This window comes from Leuresthes tenuis, unplaced genomic scaffold (genome assembly GCF_036924035.1).
Source record: "Leuresthes tenuis unplaced genomic scaffold, fLeuTen1.0.hap1 SCAF_11, whole genome shotgun sequence".
Classification (NCBI taxonomy): Eukaryota; Metazoa; Chordata; class Actinopteri; order Atheriniformes; family Atherinopsidae; genus Leuresthes; species Leuresthes tenuis.
The window spans coordinates 35,849,972-35,867,158 of NW_027325365.1; the positions used below are offsets into that span (position 1 = coordinate 35,849,972).

At 49.4% G+C, this 17,187-nt stretch overlaps 2 protein-coding genes across 3 annotated transcripts in view; one reads left to right on the forward strand and one right to left on the reverse strand.

The window, feature by feature from the left end:
• Positions 1-337: 337 nt before the first annotated feature.
• Positions 338-2,436, reverse strand: ndufc1 (NADH:ubiquinone oxidoreductase subunit C1). The gene is made up of 4 exons (XM_072396315.1): positions 2,293-2,436; positions 1,525-1,628; positions 602-677; positions 338-440 (listed from the first exon to the last, which is right to left on the reverse strand). The coding sequence occupies exons 1-3, from the start codon at positions 2,336-2,338 to the stop codon at positions 618-620; spliced, it is 210 nt and encodes a 69-aa protein (XP_072252416.1). The 5' UTR covers positions 2,339-2,436; the 3' UTR covers positions 338-440; positions 602-617.
• Positions 2,437-2,876: 440 nt separating this feature from the next.
• Positions 2,877-17,187, forward strand: part of naa15a (N-alpha-acetyltransferase 15, NatA auxiliary subunit a) — a 290,869-nt gene continuing 276,558 nt past the window's right edge. For both annotated transcript variants that reach the window (XR_011917833.1, XM_072396304.1), the window contains exons 1-5: positions 2,877-3,147; positions 3,989-4,073; positions 15,014-15,118; positions 15,253-15,410; positions 16,511-16,645. Coding sequence is in view for 1 of the 2 variants with exons in the window: in XM_072396304.1 (XP_072252405.1) it covers positions 3,094-3,147; positions 3,989-4,073; positions 15,014-15,118; positions 15,253-15,410; positions 16,511-16,645 (537 nt within the window). In the remaining variant the exon portion in view is untranslated. The remainder of the gene's footprint in view (positions 3,148-3,988; positions 4,074-15,013; positions 15,119-15,252; positions 15,411-16,510; positions 16,646-17,187) is intronic.

The window sequence follows — 17,187 nt, forward strand, 5'->3', positions numbered from 1 at the left end:
ATGTTCTCTGGAAACATCTTTGTATATGTGCCTGTATGAGGTTCTTTGCACTGATGCTTTAAAATATTTCAGGAACCGAGTTAGTTCACATGAGCTGCTAGATGTTACCAACCACCTCCGTATTGCAGCAGCATGTGCCTCCCCTGCATGTATTCATACAATTTTCCCTGTCATGCAGACTTAAAGCCTTTGGCTTAAACCCGGCAGATCAGGCCGTTTTAAATCATGTTCATTGGCACTACAAAGTATAAATTAGCCTTGCATACTTTTACGTTTGTGGTTGCATCAAAGTCTTTGTGTCTGTGACTTTACAAGAACAAGATGATCACAACTCAAATATTTTCACATGATATACATTTATTTAATTTCAAGTGAGGTGCTAGAGACGGAAACAGAAGCAGACAAAACAGCTCTTCCTAAAGGTAGGATGTGGTGGCCTCCTGCAAGGGACAAGAAGTGACACAGGATTAGGTTTTTTAATATCATATTCAATTATTTATTCCTTTACAGGGTTGATGCAAATACATGTATGATCACTAAATAATGATACACAGTGATTTCATCCTTCACTTTAGTACCATGTACATCAGTAGACACTTACCTGCCACTCCCAGGGGTTACTGAAGGTCATTTCTCACTTTGTACTCGTACACATCTGTGCTGTGCTGTTTAAAAAGCTGCAGGTGGAACACAACAAACCTCTCATCGGTTACTTGTACCAGCTGCATTACATTCTCCTCAGTGTTTCTATATGTTTCAGGATTCAAACCGAAGATTTTGTGTAAAAGTGGTCCTTGGGAACATCTGGAGTGCCTGTGTCTCTTGTCTTTTTGCGGTCTGATACATTCTCATGTCAGTTTGGCGTATGAGAGCCCTAAAAGCCTGTATTCATTTCTGCAGCCATGTGTCCGTGAAACAAATAGTTCTGCCTTTCCAACATCATCCACTACATCCTCATCTCTTGGATAACCCTCTTTGTTTGTCGGATGATACTTGTATCAGATTTCATGAGGCTATTTGCTTAGAAGAATGCTCTGAGCATTGTGATATAAAAGAAAAAAATGTGCTCAACTACAAGCAGTTCAGCTTCCCTTGTCCCTCTCAATCTTTCCGTGTATAACTGGCCAAATGTTTGTTGTCATCTATAACTAAATGTACACCACTCATTTTCTACAATAGTTTCCATTTTTAAATTACACCCCAAAGGGTTTTTATTTAGACTTTATTCTGGAAATGGGAAATAACACAGACAGCAACAAACAAGCATTTTCCTCCACACACACAAATTGACAAATGTGTTTTTTCTTTTCCTTTTTCCATCAGATGAAGAAACAACAATTAAATAACAACAAATTCTATATAAAAAAAACTGCTTAGCGTCTCCTTTCAGACATATTTTTAATCCACTTGATTATTACCATAAGTCAGGGGAATGGAAACGATAAAAACAAGGTTATATCTCTACTAAAGGAACTTGTAGTTTCTATGGCAGTGCAGTGTGTGAGGAGGAGTGCTGTCATTTACCAGGCCCCAAAGGAAAGCAGATGTTCCAAAGGCAAGACCCACACGTAGCCAGTTGGGATTGGCTGTGTCAGGCTTGGAGCTTGTGAATGCACATCTGGATCCAACTGGAAAACAAAGCAGCGTGAAGACCCACTTACTTTGAGTGACACACGAACACTGCCAGTGCAAGAAAAGCCATGAAGGATCAACAATAGAACCGAGAACAATTCACATCTAAAGCTCTAGTAGCAAATAAAAACCGTAACATCTGGTTTTTTTTCCCATTTCAATACGATATCAATACGAGCCCATAACAACTGCTTTAGAGTGCTGTAGCTCTGTGTTGGTAGAAGAGGGCGTTGGGAACATTTGGGAACTGCTTGGCTACTAACTAAATCAAACACAAAAATGACAACTAATCACTGAAAAGGAAAGTTTACAGCTTATTTAAGACCTCCCTAACAAGTTAGCATCCAAATGAGTTACGCAGCATTGAATAGTCTCCTCTCTTTGCTTATATGGTACAACTACGACAATTTCGTACGAAATTACCCCCCCCCCCCCAAAAAAAAATAAAAAAAATAAACTGAAAAACAACATAACTAAAATTAGCTCCACTGCCACAAAACTCACGACCTTTGAGGGAAATAAGTCGCCCGTGTGACTGCTCAAACAAAGCTAAGCTAAGCTAAGCTAAGCTAAGGTCAAGGTTTCAAATAACCACAGGTTTTAAGAAATACCCAGAAAAAAACACGCTTCTCTCTAAATGATAAAGTCGACTAATTTTACCTCTGTTGACGACAACAGCCCGAGATAATAACCGCGTGAAAGACATTTTAGCTGAAAAACGGGTCCCTTTCTCGCGACGTTTAAATCTGTCTCGCTGCGGTCGATTAAAATGGCTGAAAGGTGTGATTCAATGACCGCAGAGAAGTCGAGCAGCCGCTCGGGGAGCCCATTGACCAGACCAAACCTTGATTTGATTAGAGAGAAAATCAGAGTATCTTCCATGGACAACATATAAACCAGTGAAGCCCCATTTCTGTTGAGAGTCAAATCTAAAATGGTAGTTAAGGTTGTATCGAATTCCACTTTAAAATTGATCAACGTTATTGGTTTGAAGAAAACATACAAAGGCTCAGAACTAATGTAACATTGTTTAATATGACTTACAATGACAAACCAAAAGTTCACTTTATCGAGTCTTAGAGCAAGATATATTGTTGTTAACCAAGTATTTTTTGCCAAATATTTAGGTGGCAATGTTTGAACTCAGCACAACTAAAGCATCACGTAAAAAAATACGTAATATTTCCTGTAAAGGTTATTCAGAGCATGACAAAATAAAAAAACAACAACTGTGTGGTCACATTCTCATCCAGAGACCGTGTTACGTGCCGGTGTTTGACACGCACGCTCAGGCAGCTGCCTGACCCGGAGGAGAAGCACGGCGGCCATTTTGCTCGGAAGGGGGCCTCGGCTTCAACACGTGAGAGAGAGGAGCCTGAAGAGACTGACACAGACCAGGATCTCTACCTCCAAGGGAATATTATTCATGTGTGAGGCCAAAGTGGCATAGGAAGCAACACAATGCCCACAATAACCCTGCCGCCGAAGGAAAATGCTCTCTTCAAGAGAATTTTGGTAGGCTAAATCACCAGATAACGTTAGCCTGTTCGCTAATGCTACTTTACCAAGTAGTCGTCCGTTCTTGCAATCCGAGCTTGTTGCCTGCTTGTACATAAAAAGCATAGTAATCCTTTCTTCTCGCTCATGAGCTGGTTGCGGTTAGACGGTGGTAAAAAGCAAGCGGCTCAGTTGGATTGTCATGCGGTGCTGTGGTTTGTGCTGTGGCCTTGCAACACATCCAAAGTATATCAATGACAAAGCTTCTTGACACCTGACAGCAATGCCCAAGTGCAGGTGGGTAGGTCGGTGCGTTTGATTATAGATTGCATTTGGCAATGACCCTGTCTGTGCAGGATCTGGGTTTGAACTGCATCTCCTCCCACAGCAGCTGCCGCTGGTCGGAGCAGTTGGGAGGCAGCATTCAGCCTCGGTAGCTGCCGGCTGCGTGCCAAGCCAGATGATGCTGTGGGAACGTGGACATGGTTGCCTCCGGCTTGTCTCTCTGCCACAGTAATCGCACAGGAAGACTGAAGCTGCTCGCTTTGAAGCGGCATCATATTAACGTTAATTCAGAATACCCAGCCGTTGACTTTAGCTGTCTCTGTGCTTCCAACCAACAGTTGGGAGGTCCTGCCGGTTTGTCATTTCTCTGTCAGGCAGACACATCCATCCGGCCGCTTGTTTGATTACCTCCATCAAGTGCTTCAGTTTCCCTGGTGCTGTGTGTGTGTGACGTTATTCCCTTTGTTCATCTTGTTGGTTACATGGAACAGACTTAATGTCCTTTTTGCGCTTTTGAGCCCACCTCTCCAGCCTCAGATGCCTGACCAAGCAGCTGCTCTGTCCTCTCTTACAGAGATGTTATGAGCACAAGCAGTACAGGAATGGCCTGAAGTTCTGCAAACAGATTCTGAGCAACCCGAAGTTTGCAGAGCATGGAGGTAAGATGACACCCATTTCACATTGCTCCATCACACCAAACCAAAACACTACTATCAGCCACTTCTTGTCATTTGTAGGTGACAAATGATAATAATTTGAGATAACTGTAAGATTTTGGTTAATTTAGTCTCCATTAATTTCTACTTTATAAAAAACAGGTCACTCTTCTCTCTTTATATTCCAGCACACAGACTTAGATTAATAAGTGTTAAAGTGATTACTATTTATGTTGGTGACAAACAGTTAAATTCTGACTAAACCAAAACTTTCATCTTAGATGCTAATGTCAGCATGCACAGTAAAGCTAGCAGCATCAAAGCTGGTGTGAGTTCGGTCCTGGTAATAGATAAAGATACATTTCCAAGGCAACACATGACCTGACTACATTCTATAAATGTATATGATACACTTCAGAATAGAAACACACGGCATGTCTCTGTGTCGTGTTATTTTGACAGTGCAGTGTTTCTTCCACTTTACTGTGGGTAGGATTGGAGAAATGTCACATTAAAAGTCTTTGTTTATGAGAACAGATAGAAAATCAAGAACTGAAGTACACAAGCTTCTTTATTCTTAATATTCATGCCCCATTTGTCTGCCTTGCATGATCTCAGATACATCAATCTTATTGTCTGAATTAGGAATGGGAGTTGGCTTTATGGTTAGTAAATTGTGTGACTGATTTTTCTGAAGCCTGAAAACTGAGGCTCAGCAAACAGCCTGCACTCAGGGCCGTACGCAGGGCCCAAAAAATACTGCGGTCATAAGTCAGAACTTCTCGTCGGGTTCGGGGCACGCTCCCCGGGAAATGATTTAAATTCCGTTATTTAAATCTGTCCATTTTTTAGAATCTTAAAGGAACAAAAACAACATCATCATGACTTTTAGGCTTATTTGTTTTGTTTGTTATCAGAGAACATCAGCCTCATCCTAAATGATTTCCAAATAAGTTACAATGTAAAACTGGAGAATGAATTTCATCAAGTCATGGATTAGGAATAAAAAGGAATGAACTGTCCTGGGACAGAGGGATAATATATACAAATGCTTCATATTCCCTTAGACACCCAAGCCCTATTACACTATCATGTTGATGATAGTGCCTCATCTGTTCACTCTTGTTAAGGAAAACCAGCTTTTGAACACATTTCATATTATAATCTTACACAATACTTCAATAATCATGCATTATACATCTGACTTTTAAAACATATACAGGTCTGTTATAGTCTCTTCCTTTTATAGCACCTGCTCTCCCTCTGTCACTGCTCCTCTTCTTGCTGCTTGGCCCAAAGATGAACTTGGTTTGGCTCAGCCTTTTCCTCTCTATCCTGTTTTCCCTTAAGTAAAGAATATAAAAAACTGGACTATCTCACTCACCTGCACCATAATGCTAACCTCAATAATATTGTTAATATTGTACATTTTTACACTTATATTTTAATACCCTACACTCAACACTTTTTTACTGAAGCATTTTTCTTATTTTGGGTGGAATTATTGTGCCAAGGTTTTATTTATTCAACATATTTATATTTAAATTCTTATCCTTAATTCTTGGTAGTAGGTAAAATTTCACTGCACATTGTACTATGTATGATTATGTATGGGACAAATAAAACTCTTGAATCTATAAACACAGTCAAACTGATAGAAATGAAAACAATACTCCATTTCAACATCATGTCTTCAGATGTCAGAAATCTTAAAAAACCTTGAGGGCGGTGCGGAGCTTTTGAAATTTGAGGTAAAAATGGGCATTCTGAGGCTTTTTGAAGGAACATTATGGTGACTCATGAAGTAAGGGCAAGTTACCACAGAAAATGATTTATTATTATTATTTTGAAAATTAACCGGGTGTTTTATTTTGTTTCTGCGCACGACTTCCTGTCCCACACATCTGCTCTGTGCAGTGTTGCTGCGTTGTGCTCCGGCATCCGGCAGAAATATAGGAACAGGTTCAGCATCCAACACTGAGAAATCAACACTGAATAAATGTTTAATTTTCAATCAAAGACGTCGCTGACATTTCAGTCGCAAAATGAATTTTGACTCAACCGGTGGAAATTGATTGACGACCGGGACTGACGGAGTTAACCAAAATTAAACTTTGATTCATATTTCCTTGCTATCTGAGTGGTACGCTGGGCTGCAATAAAAATATCTCCACATCAAAATGCTTTTTTTTCTCAGTCATCTACCACTTAAACTGCTCTCCACCTACATTTTTAGCTTGATGTGCTCCTCTTCCAGTGACTGATGTGACTGACTTACTCACTAACGGTAGCTGTAACATCAAAGTACGACATCTGTGTGGTAGTTACCATAGCGACAGTGCATGTTGTTGATGACGTGCAGCACGTATGCCCAAATTGAGCCACTGTTTTATTAAACAGTCGCGCTACTCTTGGCTCTTCAAATATAAAATCACCACAATTTAAGCAAAAAAAAAAAATAAAAAAAAAATACAGAGGACATGACCTCTGTGTCCTCTATGGTAGTTACGGCCTTGCCTGCACTGTAACTCACTGTATGAATGGGCTGAATCAGAAAGCTTGTTAATGTTAGTCAGTGGCTGCTGTCTCTTCATACATAGCAGACTTCAGAGCTGACTTTTCATTGCCCTAAATGTCCATCTGTTCACACAAGTGCAGACTTTAATGTGACATTTTTTAAAAAAGATTTTCTTGAGTCCTTCATGAGGTTTAGAGATTTATGACATGAAATCTTGCATACCAATGGTTGGTGACCACTTAAGTTTTTCCTCATAATTATGAAATCTTGCCATTGTGAGAGAAAAAAAGAATTAAGGGTGCTTTTACACCAGGGTAGTCTGAGGGACTTGGTTCGATCGGGCGATGAATGCCCAAAAATGTCACAGCTTTAATTGGTTTGGTTCACTTTCACACTGCACTTCTGGAAGCGGACCAAACCACCTGGACAACATCACAGAAATATAGCAGCTGCCCGTTTGGGGCGATAATGCCTAACATGAGCACTGACCAGGAAGGAAAAAAAGCAAGAGGTAGAAGAAAACCCAGCTCATCGATTTTTCCAGGACTGAAAACAGAAATGCATCCCTTTCAGCCAGCTTGTTCACAGCAAAAACAAACAATGGAGCAACACTACATGTATGCAGTCTTTCCATTTTTTACTTTGGTGTTCAAACCTGATTGCTTTTTCACAAGAAGCTTTCCTGCTTCCTTTCTTTGCTGGACAGTCTATTTTATTACTTTCTGTAAGCAAACCGCACCAGGGTTCGGATGAGGTCTCATGCCTGCCCAAACGAAGCATACTATCTGAGCAACCGAACTCTGGTCCATTTAAAGGCCAAACAGCTGTGGTGTGAAAGCGCCCTACATTAGAATGACATGACTGACTGTGATGGGGAGACATAGCAATATTTTTCCATAATTTAATGACAAATATTCCTTTTATGAGATACCTCCATTTTTGATGGCCATTTTATACAGACCGACAAGCTCACCGACTGTATACGGACCGACAAGCTCGCCGACTGTATACGGACCGACAAGCTCGCCGACTGTATACGGACCGACAGGCTCGCCGACTGTATACGGACCGACAGGCTCGCCGACTGTATACGGACCGACAGGCTCGCCGACTGTATACGGACCGACAGGCTCGCCGACTGTATACGGACCGACAGGCAGGCCGACTGTATACGGACCGACAGGCAGGCCGACTGTATACGGACCGACAGGCCGACTGTATACGGACCGACAGGCTCGCCGACTGTATACGGACCGACAGGCTCGCCGACTGTATACGGACCGACAGGCTCGCCGACTGTATACGGACCGACAGGCTCGCCGACTGTATACGGACCGACAGGCAGGCCGACTGTATACGGACCGACAGGCTGACCGACTGTATACGGACCGACAGGCTGACCGACTGTATACGGACCGACAGGCAGGCCGACTGTATACGGACCGACAAGCTCGCCGACTGTATACGGACCGACAGGCTCGCCGACTGTATACGGACCGACAGGCTCGCCGACTGTATATGGACCGACAGGCCGACCGACTGTATACGGACCGACAGGCCGACCGACTGTATACGGACCGACAGGCCGACCGACTGTATACGGACCGACAGGCCGACTGTATACGGACCGACAGGCAGGCCGACTGTATACGGACCGACAGGTCGACTGTATACGGACCGACAGGCCGACTGTATACGGACCGACAGGCAGACCGACTGTATACGGACCGACAGGCTCGCCGACTGTATACGGACCGACAGGCAGGCCGACTGTATACGGACCGACAGGCAGGCCGACTGTATACGGACCGACAGGCTCGCCGACTGTATACGGACCGACAGGCTCGCCGACTGTATACGGACCGACAGGCTCGCCGACTGTATACGGACCGACAGGCTCGCCGACTGTATACGGACCGACAGGCTCGCCGACTGCATACGGACCGACAGGCAGGCCGACTGCATACGGACCGACAGGCCGGCCGACTGCATACGGACCGACAGGCCGGCCGAATGCATACGGACCGACAGGCCGGCCGACTGTATACGGACCGACAGGCAGGCCGACTGTATACGGACCGACAGGCAGGCCGACTGTATACGGACCGACAGGCCGACTGTATACGGACCGACAGGCCGACTGTATACGGACCGGCAGGCCGACTGTATACGGACGGACAGGCAGGCCGACTGTATACGGACGGACAGGCAGGCCGACTGTATACGGACGGACAGGCAGGCCGACTGTATACGGACCGACAGGCCGACTGTATACGGACCGACAGGCCGACTGTATACGGACGGACAGGCAGGCCGACTGTATACGGACCGACAGGCCGACTGTATACGGACCGACAGGCCGACTGTATACGGACGGACAGGCAGGCCGACTGTATACGGACCGACAGGCAGGCCGACTGTATACGGACCGACAGGCAGGCCGACTGTATACGGACCGACAGGCAGGCCGACTGTATACGGACCGACAGGCAGGCCGACTGTATACGGACCGACAGGCAGGCCGACTGTATACGGACCGACAGGCAGGCCGACTGTATACGGACCGACAGGCCGACTGTATACGGACCGACAGGCCGACTGTATACGGACCGACAGGCCGACTGTATACGGACGGACCGACAGGCCGACTGTATACGGACGGACCGACAGGCCGACTGTATACGGACGGACAGGCAGGCCGACTGTATACGGACGGACAGGCAGGCCGACTGTATACGGACGGACAGGCAGGCCGACTGTATACGGACGGACAGGCAGGCCGACTGTATACGGACCGACAGGCCGACTGTATACGGACCGACAGGCCGACTGTATACGGACCGACAGGCAGGCCGACTGTATACGGACCGACAGGCCGACTGTATACGGACCGACAAGCTCGCCGACTGTATACGGACCGACAGGCCGACTGTATACGGACCGACAGGCCGACTGTATACAGGCCGACAGGCAGGCCGACTGTATACGGACCGACAGGCCGACTGTATACAGGCCGACTGTATACGGACCGACAGGCAGGCCGACTGTATACGGACCGACAGGCAGGCCGACTGTATACGGACCGACAGGCAGGCCGACTGTATACGGACCGACAGGCCGGCCGACTGTATACGGACCGACAGGCCGACTGTATACGGACCGACAGGCAGGCCGACTGTATACGGACCGACAGGCTCGCCGACTGTATACGGACCGACAGGCTCGCCGACTGTATACGGACCGACAGGCTCGCCGACTGTATACGGACCGACAGGCTCGCCGACTGTATACGGACCGACAGGCTCGCCGACTGTATACGGACCGACAGGCTCGCCGACTGTATACGGACCGACAGGCTCGCCGACTGTATACGGACCGACAGGCTCGCCGACTGTATACGGACCGACAGGCTCGCCGACTGTATACGGACCGACTGTATACGGACCGACAGGTCGACCGACTGTATACGGACCGACAGGCCGACTGTATACGGACCGACAGGCAGGCCGACTGTATACGGACCGACTGTATACGGACCGACAGGTCGACTGTATACGGACCGACAGGCCGACTGTATACGGACCGACAGGCAGACCGACTGTATACGGACCGACAGGCAGGCCGACTGTATACGGACCGACAGGCTCGCCGACTGTATACGGACCGACAGGCAGGCCGACTGTATACGGACCGACAGGCAGGCCGACTGTATACGGACCGACAGGCTCGCCGACTGTATACGGACCGACAGGCTCGCCGACTGTATACGGACCGACAGGCTCGCCGACTGCATACGGACCGACAGGCTCGCCGACTGCATACGGACCGACAGGCAGGCCGACTGCATACGGACCGACAGGCCGGCCGACTGCATACGGACCGACAGGCCGGCCGACTGCATACGGACCGACAGGCCGGCCGACTGCATACGGACCGACAGGCCGGCCGACTGCATACGGACCGACAGGCCGGCCGACTGTATACGGACCGACAGGCAGGCCGACTGTATACGGACCGACAGGCCGACTGTATACGGACCGACAGGCCGACTGTATACGGACCGACAGGCCGACTGTATACGGACCGACAGGCAGGCCGACTGTATACGGACCGACAGGCTCGCCGACTGTATACGGACCGACAGGCAGGCCGACTGTATACGGACCGACAGGCCGACTGTATACGGACCGACAGGCAGGCCGACTGTATACGGACCGACAGGCCGACTGTATACGGACCGACAGGCCGACTGTATACGGACCGACAGGCAGGCCGACTGTATACGGACCGACAGGCAGGCCGACTGTATACGGACCGACAGGCCGACTGTATACGGACCGACAGGCAGGCCGACTGTATACGGACAGGCAGGCCGACTGTATACGGACCGACAGGCTCGCCGACTGTATACGGACCGACAGGCAGGCCGACTGTATACGGACCGACAGGCCGACTGTATACGGACCGACAGGCCGACTGTATACGGACCGACAGGCAGGCCGACTGTATACGGACCGACTGTATACGGACCGACAGGCAGGCCGACTGTATACGGACCGACAGGCCGACTGTATACGGACCGACAGGCCGACTGTATACGGACCGACAGGCCGACTGTATACGGACCGACAGGCAGGCCGACTGTATACGGACCGACAGGCTCGCCGACTGTATACGGACCGACAGGCAGGCCGACTGTATACGGACCGACAGGCCGACTGTATACGGACCGACAGGCAGGCCGACTGTATACGGACCGACAGGCAGGCCGACTGTATACGGACCGACAGGCCGACTGTATACAGGCCGACAGGCAGGCCGACTGTATACGGACCGACAGGCCGACTGTATACAGGCCGACTGTATACAGGCCGACTGTATACGGACCGACAGGCCGACTGTATACGGACGGACCGACAGGCCGACTGTATACGGACGGACCGACAGGCCGACTGTATACGGACAGGCAGGCCGACTGTATACGGAAGGACAGGCAGGCCGACTGTATACGGACGGACAGGCAGGCCGACTGTATACGGACGGACAGGCAGGCCGACTGTATACGGACGGACAGGCAGGCCGACTGTATACGGACCGACAGGCCGACTGTATACGGACCGACAGGCCGACTGTATACGGACGGACAGGCAGGCCGACTGTATACGGACGGACAGGCAGGCCGACTGTATACGGACCGACAGGCAGGCCGACTGTATACGGACCGACAGGCAGGCCGACTGTATACGGACCGACAGGCAGGCCGACTGTATACGGACCGACAGGCAGGCCGACTGTATACGGACCGACAGGCAGGCCGACTGTATACGGACCGACAGGCAGGCCGACTGTATACGGACCGACAGGCAGGCCGACTGTATACGGACCGACAGGCAGGCCGACTGTATACGGACCGACAGGCTGACCGACTGTATACGGACCGACAGGCTGACCGACTGTATACGGACCGACAGGCCGACTGTATACGGACGGACAGGCAGGCCGACTGTATACGGACGGACAGGCAGGCCGACTGTATACGGACGGACAGGCAGGCCGACTGTATACGGACGGACAGGCAGGCCGACTGTATACGGACGGACAGGCTGACTGTATACGGACGGACAGGCTGACTGTATACGGACGGACAGGCAGGCCGACTGTATACGGACGGACAGGCAGGCCGACTGTATACGGACGGACAGGCAGGCCGACTGTATACGGACGGACAGGCAGGCCGACTGTATACGGACCGACAGGCTCGCCGACTGTATACGGACAGGCAGGCCGACTGTATACGGACGGACAGGCAGGCCGACTGTATACGGACGGACAGGCAGGCCGACTGTATACGGACCGACAGGCAGGCCGACTGTATACGGACCGACAGGCAGGCCGACTGTATACGGACCGGCAGGCCGACTGTATACGGACCGACAGGCAGGCCGACTGTATACGGACCGACAGGCAGGCCGACTGTATACGGACCGACAGGCAGGCCGACTGTATACGGACCGACAGGCTGACCGACTGTATACGGACCGACAGGCCGACTGTATACGGACGGACAGGCAGGCCGACTGTATACGGACGGACAGGCAGGCCGACTGTATACGGACGGACAGGCAGGCCGACTGTATACGGACGGACAGGCAGGCCGACTGTATACGGACCGACAGGCTCGCCGACTGTATACGGACCGACAGGCAGGCCGACTGTATACGGACCGACAGGCAGGCCGACTGTATACGGACGGACAGGCAGGCCGACTGTATACGGACCGACAGGCAGGCCGACTGTATACGGACCGACAGGCAGGCCGACTGTATACGGACCGACAGGCAGGCCGACTGTATACGGACCGACAGGCAGGCCGACTGTATACGGACCGACAGGCAGGCCGACTGTATACGGACCGACAGGCAGGCCGACTGTATACGGACCGGCAGGCCGACTGTATACGGACCGACAGGCAGGCCGACTGTATACGGACCGACAGGCAGGCCGACTGTATACGGACCGACAGGCAGGCCGACTGTATACGGACCGACAGGCAGGCCGACTGTATACGGACCGACAGGCTGACCGACTGTATACGGACCGACAGGCAGGCCGACTGTATACGGACCGACAGGCAGGCCGACTGTATACGGACGGACCGACAGGCCGACTGTATACGGACGGACCGACAGGCCGACTGTATACGGACGGACCGACAGGCCGACTGTATACGGACGGACCGACAGGCCGACTGTATACGGACCGACAGGCAGGCCGACTGTATACGGACCGACAGGCAGGCCGACTGTATACGGACCGACAGGCAGGCCGACTGTATACGGACCGACAGGCAGGCCGACTGTATACGGACGGACCGACAGGCCGACTGTATACGGACGGACCGACAGGCCGACTGTATACGGACGGACAGGCAGGCCGACTGTATACGGACGGACCGACAGGCCGACTGTATACGGACGGACAGGCAGGCCGACTGTATACGGACGGACAGGCAGGCCGACTGTATACGGACGGACAGGCAGGCCGACTGTATACGGACGGACAGGCAGGCCGACTGTATACGGACGGACAGGCAGGCCGACTGTATACGGACCGACAGGCAGGCCGACTGTATACGGACGGACAGGCAGGCCGACTGTATACGGACCGACAGGCCGACTGTATACGGACCGACAGGCCGACTGTATACGGACCGACAGGCAGGCCGACTGTATACGGACCGACAGGCAGGCCGACTGTATACGGACCGACAGGCTCGCCGACTGTATACGGACCGACAGGCTGACCGACTGTATACGGACCGACAGGCAGGCCGACTGTATACGGACCGACATGCAGGCCGACTGTATACGGACCGACAGGCTGACCGACTGTATACGGACCGACAGGCTGACCGACTGTATACGGACCGACAGGCCGACTGTATACGGACCGACAGGCAGGCCGACTGTATACGGACCGACAGGCCGACTGTATACGGACCGACAGGCAGGCCGACTGTATACGGACCGACAGGCTGACCGACTGTATACGGACCGACAGGCCGACTGTATACGGACCGACAGGCTGACCGACTGTATACGGACCGACAGGCAGGCCGACTGTATACGGACCGACAGGCAGGCCGACTGTATACGGACCGACATGCAGGCCGACTGTATACGGACCGACAGGCTGACCGACTGTATACGGACCGACAGGCCGACTGTATACGGACCGACAGGCCGGCCGACTGTATACGGACCGACAGGCCGACTGTATACAGGCCGACTGTATACGGCCTAACATACTCGCCTGCTGAGCAGCATAAGGCTCTAAACAACCTATGACGGATGAAGATTGTGACAATGGTATTTACATTCAAACACGCATACAAGCTGTTTCTTCACTTGCTTGTATCATGACTGACCTCTGGTGCTGCAATGTGCTCCACATCACACTAACAGAACTTTCTGTGACTTTGATAGAAAATGAGCAGGAAAATACTTTCAAGCACAATACTTGTAAAACAGTCTGTTATACTAATGCTGTCCTAACTGTGGCAAGTTGTGAGCACAGGACAGTGCAAAGATTAAACACAGAGAATATGAGTTGGATCACCTGGAACTGTCCTACAGGAGCAAACCTGTAGGAGTTTTAAATGTGGTTTATTCCTGTGATATCTGCATTCAGACAAAAAACATTAACTGAAAGGTTTATATACATTGGCACAAATGGTTTGTGATTATTAAAAGGTCAATATGAGAGCACACACGCTTTATCTGTACTTCTTAGATATCAAGAATAAATATCCTGTTGGATATAAATATATCCAAACTGAAATGAGCGTTTTCACCATGGCGTCTGCTTAGTGAAGGATGCAAAAGTGAAATAACTTTTTTCCAAATGATTGTGCTCTGTGCTTTAGAGACACTGGCCATGAAGGGTTTAACCCTCAATTGTCTGGGCAAGAAGGAGGAGGCCTACGAGCTGGTGAGACGAGGTCTACGGAACGACCTCAAGAGCCATGTCTGTATCCTTTCACCTCTGGTGCTCCATGCTGATGTCCAGTTTAAGAGTTCCAGAGCTTGTTTGACTTGTTTCTCTGTGTTGTACATTTGTAAAATACCTGGATAGTTTTCTTTCTGAATTTACGTACCCTCCAAGGCTGGCATGTGTACGGCCTTCTGCAGCGTTCAGATAAGAAATATGATGAGGCCATCAAGTGTTACCGCAACGCTCTAAAGTGGGACAAGGACAACCTGCAGATCCTCAGAGACCTTTCCCTGCTGCAGATCCAGATGAGAGACCTCGAGGGATACAGGGTGAGAAATGCCACAGAGATCAGATGGCTTTGGTAGTTAAATCACAAAGCAGCTGGATTCTCAGCTGATTTGTTAGAAAATCCATCTCTTCTGACTCCCGCATTTGGACCAAACAGTTCTAAGGGCTCTTAAAGGATTTATGGAGTCTGGGAAGCTTATTGAAGGACCAAATGGCTTGAAGGTTGCATTTGCTGTACAAACAGGGACACTGAAGCAGTGTAACTGTAACCGCCTGCAGGGTGGTAAGTGAGTCTCTATCACGTCATAATTCCTCATTTGCCTTTAAGCTTTAAACCCTGAGCTTCACCGTCGGTAACAGGCTAAAATTAAGAATTGTTCTTTATGAGTAATCTATCACCGAAATTTACTAGTGCATACGTTCTTTTTAAACGTTTTTCCTCTTGTGTTGGGAAAGTTGCTCACTCACAGAGGAGGAGGTTGTATAAAGATAGTATTTGTTATGTTATTACAATTTGAAATGGGAGAGAAAACTTTACTGAAGGGAAAGATGGTTTCATCACAGGCTGCTCACACTCACTCCTGTCCTCGTATTTACTCACCCTGAAAATAATCTGCTGCTTGGGACAAAGTGATGTCATTTCTTTTCCTGTGTTTGTTAAGCTAAAGGAGATAATAAAGGAGGCACTGCAACTCCTTTCCTTAGTATTTAGAGAATTTAAGCAGCTCTTGTCATGACTGCTGCTTCCTGGTCCTTTCAACCATTGATGAACCGTTCAAAGCAATAAAGATTGTTCCACCAGAGCCTAGTTCGGAGCCAGCAGCATGACTGCTTTTGTGGAGAAAGTGTTTGTGCTTTTCCTCTAAGAATAGTTTGAACTAGCCTGTAGGTTCATGTGATGACCTGTTTCCTGAGCATTTTCTTTTCCAAACCGCTGCGCTGGTGGTTCTTTGTGGCAAGTGATCTGGTTAATCAGGTAACAAAAGAGAAGATGACTGGGTGCAGGACGTTTAGCTGTGTCAGCCAGTTCTAATCCCACTGTGCTTGTGAGGATGGAAGGTTACATGGTGACGATGGACAGCGGTTGGCATAAAACAGAAACTTTGGCGCTTTCATTTATGATTCTCGTGTTTCTTTCCAGGAAACTCGGTACCAGCTGCTGCAGCTCCGCCCGGCCCAGCGGGCCTCATGGATCGGATACGCAGTTGCATATCACCTGTTGGAGGATTTTGAGATGGCTGCTAAGATTGTTGAGGAGTTCCGCAAAACGCAACAGGTAAACTGATCCATACTGGTAAAGATTTGTGTAAACTGTCTCTTAATTACTGAAGTATTTTCTCTGGGATAGGATGGAAACCTAAAAACTCACTTCTTATATTTGTTCCTGCGATAACATGGATGAGACCTTTGAATTGAGCAGCTCTGCGCTGCTCTCACACTGTGCCTGGCTGTATTTATTCCTGCTACAGACCTGTTAGCTCTAAAGCTTTGGAGATGCTGCTGCTCTCCAGTGGAATTCCATCAGTGCATCTGAACAGTGTAGGCTGTGCTTGATGGCTGTTGTTGTGTTGAACAAGTGTTTCCTGTTTTCTCATTCAGTACAAACAATATACGGCACTCCTGTCTCAGCCACATAAACTGCGGGAGGCATTCCTGTGTCCTTACCTGAAATGTGGGACTGTAAAGGATGTGAATGATCCTGCACACACACACACACACACACCATTACTCATTTTCTTCTCATAACATTTGCTCTGATTTGGTGCTATATAACCAAAATTGGATCGAGTATGGTTGGGTAGTGTTTATGTCATATAT